At 34.3% G+C, this 18282-nt stretch overlaps 1 protein-coding gene across 6 annotated transcripts; it reads right to left on the bottom strand.

Moving 5' to 3' along the window:
• Positions 1 to 3065: 3065 nt before the first annotated feature.
• Positions 3066 to 13730, bottom strand: LOC140807540 (protein arginine N-methyltransferase 1.5-like). Of its 6 annotated transcripts, XM_073164436.1 has the most exons (24): positions 13448 to 13729; positions 11503 to 11620; positions 11151 to 11260; positions 10924 to 11013; positions 10674 to 10739; positions 10218 to 10309; positions 10057 to 10138; positions 9032 to 9118; positions 8036 to 8111; positions 7765 to 7856; positions 7653 to 7688; positions 7478 to 7546; positions 6986 to 7054; positions 6842 to 6895; positions 6673 to 6747; positions 5745 to 5837; positions 5511 to 5614; positions 5092 to 5140; positions 4895 to 4981; positions 4677 to 4782; positions 4135 to 4222; positions 3730 to 3823; positions 3330 to 3439; positions 3066 to 3295 (listed from the first exon to the last, which is right to left on the bottom strand). In XM_073164436.1, exons 1-23 carry the CDS (start codon positions 13583 to 13585, stop codon positions 3356 to 3358), a joined length of 1959 nt encoding a protein of 652 aa, XP_073020537.1. In that variant the 5' UTR covers positions 13586 to 13729; the 3' UTR covers positions 3066 to 3295; positions 3330 to 3355. The 6 variants fall into 6 exon arrangements, 4 of the variants coding, with proteins under 4 accessions (XP_073020537.1, XP_073020536.1, XP_073020538.1 ...); XM_073164435.1 differs by having other exon boundaries at positions 3066 to 3439; XM_073164437.1 differs by having other exon boundaries at positions 3066 to 3439; positions 6995 to 7054.
• Between the last annotated feature and the right edge of the window lie 4552 nt (positions 13731 to 18282).

Genomic DNA, 18282 nt, shown 5'->3' with positions numbered 1-18282 from the left:
TCGTTGGAGCTCGTTTGGGCTACTGATGCATATACTAACACATTATTCATACAACTTATATTTCATAACTTAACCGTACCAATCATACTCACTACTGAAGTAATAAAATAATTTATGGCTTTCTAGACCACTCGGGACTTGACCATGTTTAATCATTATACTAAACCATGAAATCGAACCCCGAAACAATCCGATATGGAGTATGAACATTTCCCAAGTAATGGAAGACACAGACCAATATTACCAAATTAGCAGCTCAAAAATCCCCGGACTAGCACCAAGGCTCCGTGCAATGTGGCGCTGCCCGCGGTGCCCGACCTGCCAAATATTTTCCCAAAAACGACTCTTGATCCAAACTCTAAACCACGTCCAACCGACTCGAACCAACCATGGACTAATCTCGAGACTCATCCTAGGACACTATGGCATTGACTCAAAATCATACAAATGCCCCAAACATCCCCAAACAATGACACGCAACCACAGCGCGTTTCAATCCCATAAACCCGAAATTCGGCATATGCGCTTCCCTACGACTTCTATATAACCAAACCCTTACTGGCCCGAAACGAAACATCAAATAGCGTCTGATCACAGCACAAGACATAACTAAACGCACCAGTGACCACCCGGCGGTTCCCAACGAAGCCTGCAACGAATAAACTTCAAGAAATATGAGGAACATATTTTGATAGCATTACAGTTTGAGAAGTCAGACGAGAATGATCATAACTCACTCGTCTCTTGTTCGAAAATTACGAATTTACAGTCAAATCGAAGATATCGAAAAGTACTACGTTTTATATGTTGAAAGTTTTTCCAGAAACCGATCGAAAATTCGCAGGATTCGAAATGATAGCAGATTCGTTTTTTTTTTTTGATCTAAAAGTTGTTTCAAAATCGTTCCAAGCATTATTGCTCAAACTTTACATAACATATACGGATTTTTTCACATAATATGCATCAAAAGATTATACATGCCTTGATGATTAATACTCACGATACGACGAATATCGAAGCAAGGAGGTGCGAGAACCGATTCGGGACGACTTGTGGCACGTTTCTTGCTACAAATCAAATGTGAGGCTACTGAGAAATCGTAGGGGAAATGGGTTGGCTGCTGGAGGACTCAAGAACCCTAGTTTTCCTAACATAAGGAACAAAACACAAGATGTGTGTGTGTGTTTTGATGGGAGTGTGTGTAACATGTGAGTGTGTGTGAATAGGATGTTAATTAAGGGGTTAATTAGGGGGTTAATTAGAGATTTAATTAGGCTAATAAAATAGCTAAAAATCAATTAACATGTTAATTAAAATACAAATCCAAAACTATTAATCCACCACTTATTATACTAGAACCCCTAATTTTAATAAAATACACGTGTGTCAAATTTTTAAGATTTAAAATCTCCAACTATTCAAATAGTATTTCTGAAAAGTTTAAAACCTTAAAATCACCTAATAAATTAAATTAGGCTTTAAAATTCTTAAAATTTCATAAATCATTTAAAATACCAATTTGACTGAAATAAAATATCACATTATTCATAAATCGCCTAAATCGTCACCGATCTCTTTTCCCGATTTCGCATCAAATATTCGTCTGAAACATAAGACTCAAGAAAACATTTTAACGTGCATCAAATAAACATGTACAAATTTAAAATAATGCAAATCATAAATCATGTATCGTTAAAAATCATTTTAAAATTAAATAAATAATTTAACAATTTAATTAATGCATGAGTTTACGTGTTACTGATTTTGTCCTCTATAGCTAGGATGTATGAAATTAGGAGCTACGAATAAAAATTATAGATCAGCTATCAATATACAAAAAGGCTGAAAAACTTTTTGAAATGACCATGACCATTAGTGAAAGAAACAAAAAATCATCAGGTAATCAATATTTTAATTTTTACTATATGATAATTGATATATAATATTTAAGGTTCAAATTTTATATTATTTCGAAATTACTAGCAGAATGCCTATTGACTTATGGGTGTTCGACACCCGAATTACAAGTGTTCACCGTGAAATTATTTGTAGCTCATCCGTTTGTGAATGAAATTTGAGTGTGTTTGAACATGTAAGTACTAATTATTAGTATTTAATGAAATGAATTTATTATTTTAAAGCTAAAGTTAGTTTATATCAAACACATACTTCATTCAAAAATAGATTTGAGCAAAAAAATTTGAATGATTTGGTTTTATATCAATTATAATCGGGCTTTGAGACGTCGTATGAGATGTGTAATATGATTCATTCTATTTCTTTGGGTGATATAGATGATACTAATAAATGGTTGATGTGGACTAAGTAATAACAGTGGTAGTGAAAATAATCACATGTTTGATGACGGTAATTTTATTCAGGGTGAAGTTTGACGAGCTTTAGTCTTGATGAAAATGTAGTTTTATATCTCGAGGTTCATTCTCTACAAAAGAAGCCTTCAAATACATATGAAAAAAGATCTATATGCGTCGTAATAATGAAGAGGACGAAAAAATTGATTTTGGTGAAACCGGCGAGGATTCACAAGGATACAAACATAGAGCTTCAATTTTTTGAGATGATGTTGATATATTTGAAGATGATGATGAATATAATGGTTTAGATATCTGGAGTTTTTCCTTATTATACCATGTACTTATGACTTGCAAATGAATTTTAAATGATTGAAATTTTTCCTATCATAATCGATACATTATCTATTAATTGATTATTATTTGTATTATTTGCTATTTTTGTGAAATATAGTTAATTTATATAATATTATAATATAAACCACTTTATATATGTTAAATTTTAAAATCCATGCCAAATGTGTTTTACTTCGATAAAACATACGCTTCGCCTTACGCTTCACATGTTCTAGGTATGTCGACCGGAGTAACTCTTAAGTGGACGGGTAAAACCCAGACAAATCGCTGTAATGGGATACAAGTTCTTCGAAATAAGAATTACAAACTCCAAACATACGTAAGACATTTGCGATTGGTAAATGTATTTTCCAGATCGACCCGATACAGATGCACGGAGGGGCGGAATCATAACGAATAAATTTAAAATTTTCATATTGCGAAGAACATATGGTTAAACCCAAAATACAAAGTCTGTCTGACTTGTAATCCAATCGTACTGCAGATAGACGATTTTACAGCAAACTTCCAACCATCGGCACTCAACTACATTTAATGGCCCTTGGTCTATTACTACAGAGTCCCCGGAATATATAAAGCAAGTACGAGTTACTTTTTCTCTTAATTAGTATACAACAATGACGGCACAACTCGTCTTTCGTTGTTTAAATAATACTGTCAATGTGACATGAAATATTGTAACAAGATTACAACCCGACCCAATACGATCGACCATTTGTGTTGTGCAGAGGTGAGGCAGAAGGCGAAGTCACACACCACTCGTACCAGACCTGGTTAATGTTCAATTCACATTAGAAGGACCCAAATTTCATTACCATCGTTTTATAAGATAAGCCCAGTAGAACAAATTTAATATGTTGCATACCAAAATTAACACTAGCCACGAGGATATTAGACATCGTTTGAGTGATTTTGGAACTACAAAGATTTTACTTTTTAAACGGAGAACTTGGAGATTGGTAACACAAGATGGTTTTGAGACACTAAATAAACCATAATCAACACAATAAAGTCAGATATCCAGAAAGTAAAACATGGAACATGAGGCTGAGAAACACACCTTGGTAGAACCAGAGCATCGCCAAAAATGAACTTCCAAAGGCATACCAGGTTGAACACACACAGGCGTCCTCAATGGGAAAAATACAGGGAACCTGTTTATTTATGTCAAAATGAGGAAATCAATCATATCTAGAACTTGATCCACAAATTAGGAAAAACGGTAAACAATGTCTGCTTTCACTTGCATACATGCACACATAAATAAATGAACAGTGCATACTAAACTATTTTTCAATTTTCTTAAAAGATCAAGTGACAAGTATCTGAAATGGAAGTCTTGAATGGTAATTGTCACTAGCATAAAAAATCAAGCTCCTTACATGAATTTCCATCTTTCGGTAAAATCAAGGAAAAACAAGAAGCTAAGAAACAGAAAAGATGCAAAACTATGGAATAACCTTACCAGCTGAACATGTTTGGGGTAAATGTCGACGGTTCAATACCAATATGAACATCTTTGTAGAGTGTTGCATCAAAATAACCCGCAAATCCTTTCAGTTAAGTAAAAAAATTGAATCAACAAACATAAAATTGGATTGATTTTCAAAATTTTCAATAATTTTGGCACCTGTAGCCAGCTATATAGACAGATGCAGATGCAACAAGATAGAGATGCTTTTTTTTGTTTACACTTTCTCCATGTGGTTTTTTATTCAATGGAGTTCAGAAGGTAGAACATTCTGATATGGCCACTGAACCAAACTATCGAATTAAGAACCGAATAAGTGAAAATTCGTAGTAAGATAAAACTCTAATGTTATACATTGATTGATTCAAACACCAAAGTCTTTACAAAATGTTGACCTCGTCAAGGATATGGCCCCTAAAGCAAGAAAAATACACTAACAGAATAAAATTCTCTTCTCCCTAGCAACACTAGGTACCCTCACTCAGAAGATGGATATTGAACCACACAAATTGAAGTAAGCTTAAAGATTCACATACCATGAACCAAAGCCGAACCGGTGTCTTTAGGAATATCAAAACGCAGCTTTTTGTATCGCTGATTGCTTTTCTTGTTTGAGTATTCTGGATGGATAAATGTGAAAACCTATTGAAGCAAATGAAGTAAACTAATAAAATACCGGAGCCAATCTAAATCATGCTACAAAAGTGAAACTTCCCTATAAATAATCATCAACATGCATCCAGAAGAAACTAACTGGTTGTGTTTGAGCAAGCCTTGCCACTCGATGGAACTTAACAACATAAGCAGTTTCAAGGTGCGAGAGATCTTTATGCGACTTGATCTACACCAGTCACAAAATAAAAAAAGACACGTAAGAAAAGGAGAAGAAAACAAGGAAATAAAGAATAAAACTTGATCAAACAAGTAAAATCAGCCAGACAAGGATTTTACATCATTGTAGAGTTTGGAGGCAGTCACAGGTTGAATAAAACTTGTATACCTGTCAAAGACAAAAGAACTTTATATATCATCAATGTTGAGCTATGAAATTTTTTTTAATCAGAGAAGCATTTTAGCTGCTAATGAATCGTTCAAAATTTCAAATCACTTATCTCAGGGGTTTAAATTAAGGAAGTCTTTTGTGCCAACTTTATTTATATAAAATATGCAGTATTGATGCAGATATTCCAGACTTGGATACTCCCAAGAATTTGCTCTTAATCAAGTATCAAACATTTCTTACACATAACTAGACCAAACCCAATCACCAAAAACCAGGAGGACAATGCAATTACAACCCAGGGTAGGATATATAGATTAAAAATAGAGAAACTGAAAGCTTATTTCATTTGGTAAGAAAAAGAGCTTACGATGAGGGGATTGAGATCCCATCTTGCTTCAAAAACCTTTGGGCTCCATCAAGACACTCAGGTGAGAGCTCATTGTCACCAAAAGATCCCAGCAATTCACTGACCTTATATTAAGTGTTTTTAAGAAAAAGAATCTGAGCAGACACATTTCAACGAAGTGGCATCTTGGATATATGCAAGAAATGGTTTGCTTTATTGCTTAATCTACATTCTATAACATATTTAGCAGCATACCAATATGTCAGCTTTCTCTGGAGCATCCCAATTTCTCATATCACTTGAAACAATGGAGACAACATTTTCCCAGGCCTCCAGCTTGACCAAACTCTGTTTCCATAAATTGAAATAATTCAAAATAATCACACTCATGAACATATACTATTATGAAGGATTGAATCCAGACATCAAAGTCGGGAAAACATCAACTCAAATCGATAAAAGTTGACAACAAACCTCCAGCTCTGAAAATTCAAAGGTATCAGTAAAGATGTAGGTGAGAAAATGTACTAGCTCTAATGACGTAAAATATATGCAGGGCACAAGAAAAAAAATTGCAGGCCAAAAACCTCACATAAATATGGTTTCCATTTCATGACGTTACATCATAACTCCAGTTTAAAATATTATACAATTTACAAAAATGCATGACATTTCATGCTCTTTCAGCTGTATCGTACCATTAATTGTACTTCTAAGTGCTCATAATGGACTTTTCAATCTTTCAGCAATGTCACATCAATCACATAACATTAATATTTAACATTATATCTAAAGTGATGCTATTGATTTTTCATCTGATTTCCATTTGGTCCTTTAACACGCCAAGTAATACGGAAGGTTACCAATACACTTGACTCAAACTGTTCTGAAGGGGAAAAAGATGAAGAGCCAACACAAAATCCGCAAATAAGTTAAAGTCAAAAGAATTAACATCGGATTAATGTTTTAACTCCACAGCAATTCCAAGGGGAAGATTTTCTACCATAGGCCCTCATAAAAAATAGTACCCATGATTCTCGTCACATAACAACTGGTGTACATTAGGAATATTAGACAGCATATTTTTGTTTAAACTACACAACTACAATTCAGTAATAACATTTGCACATAATATTTCCATGAAGAATACAACATGACATAGATGGGAAAATCTATAACTTACATGAAGTGTGACCACTGCATTCGGATTTTTTTCGACAGCATATACTTTTAATTTGCGTTCAGTTTCTTCAGCTGCCTGCAAAACAAAGATAGCGAGGAACACAATATTAAGTAAAGACCGTAAGGGCCAAAAAAGTCATGTTATTCATCTGTTTCAAAGCCTCAAAGACCTGTAAGGATGCTCTGACAAGAGGCCCTCGTCCAGCACCCACAACCATTAATACCTAAAAAATATAAATGGAGTAAAAATAGAGGTTCTACGACGATACATGGGAATTTTAACAATAATGATAGTTTATAATAAGAGAACAGACAGTTGTCACCGTAGAAGTATTTTCATCGGGAACCCTATCTACCAAAGCTTTAGCAATTGCTCTTTGGTACTGCATGATCACAGATTCATACAAAATAAATATAAGAAAAATCTTAATTCTTGTCTTCGCTTCCACTTTTGTTTAATAGAGAATGGATCATGAAGAGGGTGCATAATACAGCCAAGACCCAAGTTAATAATCATGTTATCCGTTGAAAAAATACAAATCCGTGTCGTCAAACCGGCATGCCATTAATTTTTACGGTATGACATATAGTGAGGATCTATTTAATGAATTGAAGGTGAGGGTTAGTGTACTGTCAGTACACCACGATGACTTCCAGCCAGAAAAAGATTTATACAAGTTGAAGAGCTTTCATTGTGATTTTAGCAGTAGCTCGTACAATGGCATATGGCACGATGAATATCAGATTATAACAAGTCCTCCAGTATGAAACACTTTTGCAACATATTCAAGCAATCATTAAGATACCTGGCTATATTTAACCGTGTCCTTTTCAAATGTCTCGTATGTCTGAGCCTCTAAATTATCCATAAGGGGCTGCAAATTAAATGGGTATGGGGTAATACGGATTTCGCAGATAAAAGGACCAAAAGCTGGAAAAGGTATAACTATGACAGAAAACAAATTTGACAATAACACATACTTGCAAGGGTGACTGGAGGTAATCTCTGTATCCATCCTGTAGTTACAATGAGGAACTTGATGAATTCGATAAGAAAGGTAAATTGGGCCATCTCGTGTCATAAAGTAATTACCTCAAAGCGTTCTTGCTCAGGGAGAGGATCCATTTTTTGATAGAGATGTGCAATATAATCTAAGTACGGTCTTAAAGGATGCCTCCAATTACCTTTACAAAATATCATTACAAGCATTTGCTGAGGTATAATTTCATCAACAGACAAAAAACGGTAAACGAAAATACTAAGAAACATGATGTTGAACTGAAGCAGTTCACTTAAGGCGGCTATCTCATTTTGCCTTTAACTTCGACAATAACGAACAAGTATGATGCTTATTAAGTCTTACCACCAATATGATTATCAGCAGTCGATCCTGAAGCAAGCTTAGGTAAATTGTGTACTGGTTCACCAGATATCACTATCTGTAAAATCCCCACAAGAAGCAGTCTATATGAATTAAAAGTCAGTCATGATGGATGATACGATAAAACATTCATATAATCATACTATAAAGTATAAACAACAACATGCAATGAACAAAATCACGTGTGGTAGATTAAAAACCTCAGGTAACACGCCCGCTCAGAAAATTATGGCTTCAACTGGTACCAGTTAAAAATAATAATAATAATTCCATATTGTAAAAAGCTATTCTCTTTAAGGTTCCATCTTAATAATTTCCCCCATGAGCAACAATTATATATTTATATTGAATGGCAGTGTAATTGACCAGAAAGGAGTGGCTTCGGATTGCATGAGTAAATATAACATTTCTATACATATTAAAACAAATCTGCACATTTTTAACACCACATAGATACATGTACTATAATACAATTATAAATTGTAGCTCATTTCTCAATATATAAACCTCAAATATGACAAGGTCTATCACTTAATTATATTAATATATTTCATACTTTAAGTTATGCAATCAAAGTAAAAGATTATCTGACTAAAACTTTATTCCAAAGACTCCTAAAGTAAAAATATTAATTTGGTTCACAATAATATGATGATCGAAATGTTTACTTTATATTGTTTGTCGTCCAGTGCGGCACCATCAAAGCAATTCAAGTTTTGGCAGATTACAAGAGAAAATTGAAACTAGGAAAGAAAGTCATAATGACAATGAAACTAAACTATTAAAATTTGCTCAAGTTACCATTCCATTGAGACTGTAATAGCAGTGAAAAATTAAATTATAAGCCCTTTTCCACGTTAAAACAAAAAACATTCATCTTAAGTAAGAAAATTTGTAGTTCAATGAGCACCAACCAAGCAAGCAGTTGAAACTTGAAATGGCCATACAACATGCTACAAGGTTCACATACAACACTACCTGAATTGAGTGACTGAAAAATGTGGCCGTCATACTCTGGTGACATTTTGAGAGGCAGGGGTAGCCCATCGCATTGGTTAAGAAAGACTGAAAAAGCAGTAACCAAAATCATCATTGAGAAAATCCACAAAGAAAGAAAGTAAGGAATGCTCCATAAGTGAAAGGCAGTGCAATAATTTTAAAAACCAAAAAACTATGAGAAACAGAGATATTTCTATGACATGTATTTTTCCTTTCTCATTTACTCCACCTCCAGGATTGTACCTCTATAACTAGGGAAAATAAACACGGAACAAAAAAAAAGTGGCCAAATAATTCCCATTGCTTGCAGCCGTGGCCAGAAGAATTAGGTAGGAAGCTTTTGTGTTGAAGCATTTTTGTGTTTTCCTTAATAATTAAACAAAAAGCATGGGTGAAGTTGGTGCGGAAACCTAATGACAGAACAAAATATAGAAACATAATTATTGTTACAGCACTCAAACTGTAAACAAGCCTGAAAAGAGCATCCAATTGTCCCCAATAATGCTGGTACGCCCTCTACGGACAAAAACAATTTTAGCAGAAAAACACGCAACTCTTTTTCTCCTCCCATCAGATATTTCCTCATATTTACAGAAAAGATAACGCAGTGGTCGATGCTCTTGCTTCTGAAGTTCACATTATTAAGGATCTCCACATTTTTTTCTTTTGGAACCTTAAATAAACATATGTGTTCTCTTGTAAAACATGTTGTATCATGCTTACCTTACATTACTCACAAGCTCTTTAAAGTCTTTTCAAAGGTCTTGATCTTAATTTTTTTTCTTTTATCTAATAAACATCTGCCTCCATGGTGGTTTTAATTAAAAAAATCCTCTCCCTTCTCCGTTTACCTCCCAGAAACTTAGTTTTCAATGCTCTTCACTTGGAAAGAGGTCGTGCGTTATTTCTGACCAGTAAATGATTACAATATCAAATGAATGCAGCAATTAAGCAAATAACAATTCAAAGTATGAATGTAAATGAAGTTCTAGCAATAAATTTACTTTTGTACCAACAATGGCCGCTCTAACAGGCTCTCCAAGCCATCTGATTCTTCCCACTGAAGAAGCTGAAGGTAATGAGGACCTGATAAGCATAAAGTAGAGACCTATTACATAAAATCAATTGACAAAATATCAAGAATCATACTATTATGTGAACTCACAAAATATCAAGTGCAACAGATAGTTGACTATGATATTCACAAAGTAGCCGAAAGGAATTCCAAAGTTCCCAAGAATCATTCTGACCTTCATCCTGTTGGATAAATATAACAAACTGATGTAAGATGCCAAGTGTGTGAATTACAATCAGAATTCATAAAGAAAAGGAAGAAATTCTCAGTTCATGCACTAAAAAAGTAATATAATTCTTCAACCAAATGCACATACTGAATAAAATCCAAGTGTATTGGCAATTGAGTGCATGAATGATCATCGAGTAAAGAAATTCCCAAATAAAAGAGTCATTTTGTATTGTAAAAACAAAATAAGTCCACCAAGAATATATCAGTATGTAAATAAATCCAAATTAGATGTAAATGGAAAACATAAAATAGGCTGGAAATCCACCCGGACTCTTGGAGAGATAAATGACATGAAACTTGATGAAAGATACTCACCTTATGATTTGGATTCCTCGTCTCTGTGACATTCTCAGACTTCTTCAATGGAATTCTGAGCCACAACTTTGCAATAACAGAAAACAATAAGAACAAAGGTCGCGAGCAGGCAACAAAAATACATTTATTTGCTGCTAAAGAAAAATGATACACACATTAAAATTAATTGTGCAGTACCTGCATATTGTTAAGTACATTTATTTGCTGCTAAAGAAAAATGATGCACACATTAAAATTAATTGTGCAGTACCTGCATATTGTTCGAGTTCTGCAAAATCTGATTCAGACATTTGGCATAATTTGCAAAAGAAGTTCCCTTTGGTGTAGGTAGAAGACAAGCCTACAGAAAATGAGAAGGAAATAAAAATATCTTCTTACACAGGTCTGAAAACAGCAAACATCAGAGGCATGGAATGTCAATGTTCATTTGACCAGCATCTTAGTTTTATTATGGCCAACAGAGAAAGATAGGTTCACCTGTAAAGATAGGTGAGAAGCCCAAGATATTTCTTGCTTCAGAGCAATTTCAGAATCCTTCCGCATTGTCTCATCTTCAGAATCCAAGTCAATCCAAGAGCTTATTTTACCTGATAACAAGTGGCGCCATGAGCTGATGTTTTCAAAGAGCAAAATTTAACAGAATTCACAACAAAAAACTGTAAATACTCAATTGGCAAATGAACAATTTACTCGAGGTGACAAAATTACTGTAAATTATCCAAAAATCATTAATTCAAGCATCTTCAGGAGGAAAAGCAGTATGATATATAGATCACAGAAATTAGAAATTGACAAAGGATAAGGACAGCAGCCAAAAATGAGGTACAACCAACAATATGACTGCTCCACTGGGAAGGGCTCAAAACCAAGTCTGAACCAGCAAAGGGTAGACAACTGGATACAATACTGTCATCATCTACTATGCTGGGCCTATGATCAGGGTTCATCTGCATCATTCAGTTTAAAAATAAGTATTTCATTGACTATAAGATAAGTTATAAAGATATCATTCTTTTTTATTTAAGATCCAGCCTATTTGTTTATCTTAAATAATGTGACACTTCTACGATGTGCTATCGATCATAAAACAGTATATTAAAGTGTTCAACTATACATTAACAGAGGAAAAGGATGTCAAAACAAGGATTGCTGTTAGATAATGAGTAAAGCATTCGAAAACAATTACAAAATGTTAAATAATGATAGAATGATGAAACATTAATAATTAAGGAACCTTATGTGTAACGGCATCACACCACTAGAAAATAAATCCATAGCAAGTAGATCAGGTATTACCGTACTATACAGTCTATCAAAAATCGGAAGCCAACTAAAAATCGAAGGATAACAAAAATGCAACCACGCCACATAAAGTGGACAAGCAAACCACCGTTAATATCCCACAGGTCACAATTTTAATTATAAGTTACTGCAGTTAGTAAATCAAAACAAATTTTACATGATTGATCCTACCCATGTACTATGCAAGAATAAAATCTCATTTTATTCCCACTTTCTACTTTCTTCAAATTAGAAGTGATAAATAGCAGTGAGGATGACAGTTTAATGTAAAATAAATAGAACTCTGAAAAAATCATAAAAACTGCTATAAAATTCCAATGATACGATTGAAGTGTGTTTTAAATATAACATGTTGATGTAGGCAATAACCTCCGCAAGAAAAAAATCTCTTCAAAAAGAGGCCATCGACATATTGATCTAGGTGAACTTACTGACCATTCACACAGAAAGACAGCCATTCAGCTGATGTGTGTGATTGGCTAATTAGCCACCATTAGTTTATTGATGTCCTGACTACTAGAGAAGGCAATAAAAAAAACTTGTAAGAGAAGAAATAAGACTACCATAATGTTCTAATTCGGATCGATACCATATTTTCTCAAAATGAGGTTTCATTTCATTTCTCTTACTTTTTCAATCGTGTTTTCACTGTTCTGCATGTCTTCTCTCATAAGCAAAAAAAAAAAAAAAAAAAAAACCCCTTTACTTTCTGCTCTAGCATTTCTTTCAGAGAAAAATGCATAACTTTTACTTGAAAATATAAATAGGACAACAAAATAACGTTTACTTTTACATATAGCAGATGTGATATTAGGTGCTAGCAAATATTCCAGCTTATATCAGACTTGAAAGAAGCTTATCGTGCATAACCTAGAAAAGGCATTAAATTGGCTATTGTATGTGTTTGTAACCTCGATATGGATACAATTATTTATTTCACGCTCAAGTACCTAATTTTGGGGTTAACTTCCAATTTCACACTCAAACTTTCCACAATACCAAATGAAGGCAACTTATTCGGGTGCAAACACATACAAATGCCGAAAAGAACTTTAATAAAAATCATTTGAATCTACTCTCCAAAAAGCTTGGGAAATTAAAATTTTAGGGCTAACAATCTACTGAAAAGATTCCAGTAGTATATCATTCACTTTCTGAGTATGAAAGAGTACGTAGAACTCCAGTAATCAGACTCCGTCACTGTAGGTGATTTACTGACCTTTTCACAGACCTTTCAGGCTCTCACACAGCAATAATCGTGTGACCCACCGACGGAACGCCATCAAAATAAACGTACAGAACTAAGCACTATGCTAAAACCATTGTAACTACCGATTTTGCAACGTATGAAATGCCAAATATTTATCGCAATGATTAAAAAATAAACGGAAATGGACACAACCAAAACAGAGACGGAAGCCAAGCATTTTAACAGAAAACGAGAAGACGAGTACACACAATAGAGAACTTACCAGAGGAACAACCAGAAAATCAAACCCGCCATTGAGGTTAAAAGAGAAGAGGTTAGGCACGTTATCATCGAACACCGTCTCCACGCCGCAGAAACGGGCGGAGTCGCCTTTGGACCCCCTCGCATCACCAAGAGGCATTTTGCCCTTATAGTATCTTTTTCCTTGATACGCTTGCGACGTCAATTTGGGTGGGTGTTCAGGGTTTAAGCTCAAGGTGGCTGTAGGATTTAAGGTCGAGGTTACCGGGCGAAATGTCTCCCGATGACCCGATAAATAATATAACACCCTTGAACCAATACTAAAACATTTTTGGATCCTCTCGGATTACGAATATGACAAAAACTTGTATGAGACGGTCTCGCGAAAATATTACTTTTTATGCTAAGAGTATTACTTTTTATTATGAATATAAGTAAGGTTGATCCGTCTCACAGATTAAAATCCGTAAGACGTTCTCATATAAGATCTACTCTACACATATTCGTTTTCACTCCATGAAATTGATGTTTGCCAAATTTCTTTTAAATTAATACATCGATGTAGACGTTGCGTGCTCATATAATTGATTTTATTTATATTCAAATAAGTATAGAGATTATATTATAATTTGAAATTATCATATTTAAATAGAGTCATAGCTTGTAACAAATAATGAAATACTAAACTGAAATTTAAAATAATAAAATTTAAAAAAACAAAATAAACAAAATTCACCATGGCAATGTTTTTTGCATATCTTATAGAAATTATTAATAATATAATAGAGATACAAATAACATGACAAAATATTTTTAAAATCAACCGAAATTTTTAAACGATATATGCAAAGACCATCATCCTTATATTTATTTTTTTAATTAATAGTTTGTAATAGTGGATTGTTGTATTCTAATATAAATTATGTTTGTTAAAACATGCTTATTTTAATGAAATTGCGAAAAATGACTCCTCGCTTATGGATGTTCATCGATTAGCAATTGCTTTGAGTTTTACTATATGTCATGTCCCATGATCGGAGCTTATCGACATCAACATTGTTTAACAATCAAAAATCATAAAACAACAAACTTTGTAGTACAAATCTCGTCAAAATCAGGCTATATCATAATCAACCGTTGTTTTTACAATGCGATAGAACTCAAAAGAGTGCGGGGAAGTGTACAACTTAAAATATGAGATAAGAACATAAATAAGAAGACTTGTTCAAAGATGGATTCATCACCAATCCCAAAATTGATCACGTTCTTCTCTTTCTTCAATTTACTCATCATTTTTATCCGGGTGAGAGAGTGTAAAGAGTGAGTATTTTGTAAAATACATAGCACTCAAGGGCAAATCAAACACAAAAACAATATAATATACATAATATGTGAAATTAGCGTGTCGCCAATATATTGTAACAGATGTCATAGTATCATGTCACAACAAGGAACTGGACGTGGTATAAGTAGAACATGAAACATGACTCAAAATGTATCTTTGACATAAAATATCATCACATGAAATTGAAATTCATTTTATTTTACATGGTTTACTGATCGGTCTCTAATTATTAATTCAATGAAAGAGAGAGGTCGTGTAACGATTATTATATAATAACACATCAGGGTCATAACTTCTTATCAATTATCATGTTTGGGAAAATTCCTTTAATATTTTTAAATAGATCATAACAATATCTTTGAACTTATAAACGTACTGACGAAAACGAACATAGTTAACAGAATAGAACGAATCGAAGGCCAAATAGAACAAATCGTATTTTGACCGAACGGTTTAAAACATACATATTTAATTTAAAACATAAACCAATTACTTGTTTCTTGAATCGAAAAGGTGGAAGAAACTTGCTGGAATACTTGAGTTTCGTGGCTCGAAAGTTGAACATAAACTTCTTCAAACTCGGACCGAACTTCGCTTGAACTTGGACTGAACTTTGCTCATGACTTCGGGAAAGAAAGTTACTCGAAGATGTAGCTGAATTTTGTCTAATTTGACAGCCTATTGCTCGAAAAATAATGCTCAAACTGCTCAAAATTTCAATGTATTGTCTAGTTTGTTTGGTGAGGCTTTTGTCAAGCTTGGGAGCTCTATTTATAGGTTATGAAGATGAGCTGAAAGGGTTCTCATCAATATCAAATTTAAGGGATGTAATTGTGTAACGTCCAAAAGCTAACCCACATGCATGCAAATGAACTAAATTCCTTAATTGTTTTATTTAATAAATTTTAAATGCTTGCATGATGCATACTAGATGATTAGGTGTCTAATTCCATGATTTTGTAAAAACTGTAGATTTTACCCGAATATTCTATAAAAGACCGGGGAAAGGAAACTGGGGATGACGAAGACAAAATAAATATTTTTCAATAAATATTTTTAAGACTTATTAATATGATAATTTTTTTCTAAAAATAGTAGAGTTTAAATTATTTACGAATTGAACTTGATTCTATCCGGGAAATCGGTTTTGGACAAATGAGGGACTTTTAAAAGCTAAAATTATTATTTTTGGAAACTATTTTTTATAAACTTTTTTTTTTAAAATTAAATAGGTATTATTGGGCCTAAATTGCCCAAGATTAGTAGGCCCAATTGCTCATAAACTCAAAAGTCCAAAACCTAAGCCAATTAACATTCAAATTAAAAAATATGTATATAAATAAATCCTAGGTCTTTTGTACACCCAGTCAGCTGAAAATACACACACACAACACACACCAAATTTCGAAAGTTCCTAGGGTATAAAACAAGGAGCATTCGTCGTCTTTGTCCTTCTTCGCACTCCACGCCGACGATCGTATATTCGAGTGTTTGAAAACGCAAAGACACTTTTCTAAATTCCTTTGATGCATCATTCAATCCATATTATGCATGTTTTGTTTATTTTTGCATGAAAAATATTGGAGTTCAAATTACTTATCGTTTTGACGATTAATTTTAAAGTTTTGAAGATTTTTACGTGTATATGAACGTGTTATGATTTTCAACGAGCACGCTGCCAACATAGAACATTTATGGGATTGAACAAGTGTTGTCTAGTGATCGAGCAAAACTTGCACTATAGAATCCTCAATAAAAATATGATTTTGTATGCTCAAAATTAATCGCAAGTGCACGATGTCAAGTAATAGTATAGTGTACGTGAGTACGAGTATCGTTCCACTGAGGACGGTATTTAACAATTATTCTTTCCAGTTATGAGATCTTTAGCAACGAAAATTTGATTGAGTGATTAATACTACTGTGCTCAAATAAATATGCAAATAAAATGATTTAATAAGTAATGAATGAGAATTAATATCTAAAATGTTGAGTAAAATTCAATGAGAAATGAATTTGTTGGGAATTTCGGTTCACCTACCCCTCGTTAATTAATTAATTCGTTCGATAGTGATTATATGCTTCTGACAGGATTTCCTATTCAATTGAACACACTCTCTCGAGCTATGCCAAACTAATTCGACTCAATGAAGTAATTAAATGTCTTTAATTATTTATCAAGAGTGAATCGCATTTCGATTTATGAAATCCCCTAGTTTTCGACCCTAAGGACTATGACTATCGGCGTGTATCCAATTTCATATATCTATGTAAATTGTAGATCCACGGATTATACTACGCGTTCCTATCACAAGTTATTCTATCGAACTCACTCGCAATATAAAAAAGTTGTTAAAGTTAGCTACGCTCTAACAACACAATCAAACAATAGTATAATCAAGAATAACGCAACAATCGAATATAAATTAATTCAAAATTAAAGTTTGGGGTAGGCTCCCCTTAAATCCCAACAAATATTAAAGTTTAGCTACTAGAATTCATGATTGAAATCAACAAAATTAAGTTCAAGTGACAAAAACTAAATACGAAATACTAGAAGTGACGAAAAACACGAAGAACGATGCCCGGAAATCTTCAAATCTTCAATCCAAGCGCAAGAAGTCTCTCCAAAGCTTGTGGCGGCTGAAGAATCCCGTCTCAGTCTGTCTGAATCCTCTCCAAAAGTCGTCCAATCCCCTTCCATATCAGCCATACCTCCGAAATAAGTAAAATAATCAGATGCAAAATCTTGCCGAAATTAGGTGGCGCTCTGTCACGCCCTGAGCCCGGGCCCGCGGCTGCGTGACTGCACAATTAGCTCCTATAGCAACTACTTCGTATCCGTCCTCGTTTTACGAAAATGATTAACCCAAGTTGCTATAGAAGTCCATTGTAAGCCATTATAAATTCATTTTAAATCTTTAATTTTTCAGATATGGGACAAAGGTATCACAATCACCCCTCCTTCAGAACGCGACGTCCTCGTCGCGGCCTGACCCCTCGATCCACCAGCACCGAGAATCTAGAAGTGGCTCCTACAGGTTCAAGAGGTGGCTCCCGTCATGTAGCACTTTGCCCCGCAGGTTCAAGAGGTGGCTCCCATGCATGTAGCACTTTGTCCCGCATAGCACTTATTTCCTAGTGTTCCATGCCGGTGACCGGCTCTGATACCATTCTGTCACGCCCCGAGCCCGGGCCCGCGGCTGCGTGACTGCACAATGAGCTCCTATAGCAAATACTTCGTATCCGTCCTCGTTTTACGAACATGATTAACCCAAGTTGCTATAGAAGTCCATTGTAAGCCATTATAAATTCATTTTAAATCTTTAATTTTTCAGATATGGGACAAGGGTATCACACGCTTGGGCGGTAAAGAATTACCGCTCGAGCGCCACATTCTCTGTAAAATACTTGGGGCATGCGGCTTTTCGCGCTCGGGCGGTAAAGAATTACCGCTCGAGCGCCAACCTCTCGGGTGTTCTCCTCGGCTTTTCACCTCTCGCGCTCGGGCG

This window comes from Primulina eburnea, chromosome 12 (genome assembly GCF_022965805.1).
Source record: "Primulina eburnea isolate SZY01 chromosome 12, ASM2296580v1, whole genome shotgun sequence".
Lineage (NCBI taxonomy): Eukaryota > Viridiplantae > Streptophyta > Magnoliopsida > Lamiales > Gesneriaceae > Primulina > Primulina eburnea.
This window is presented reverse-complemented; position numbering and strand designations above follow the sequence as displayed.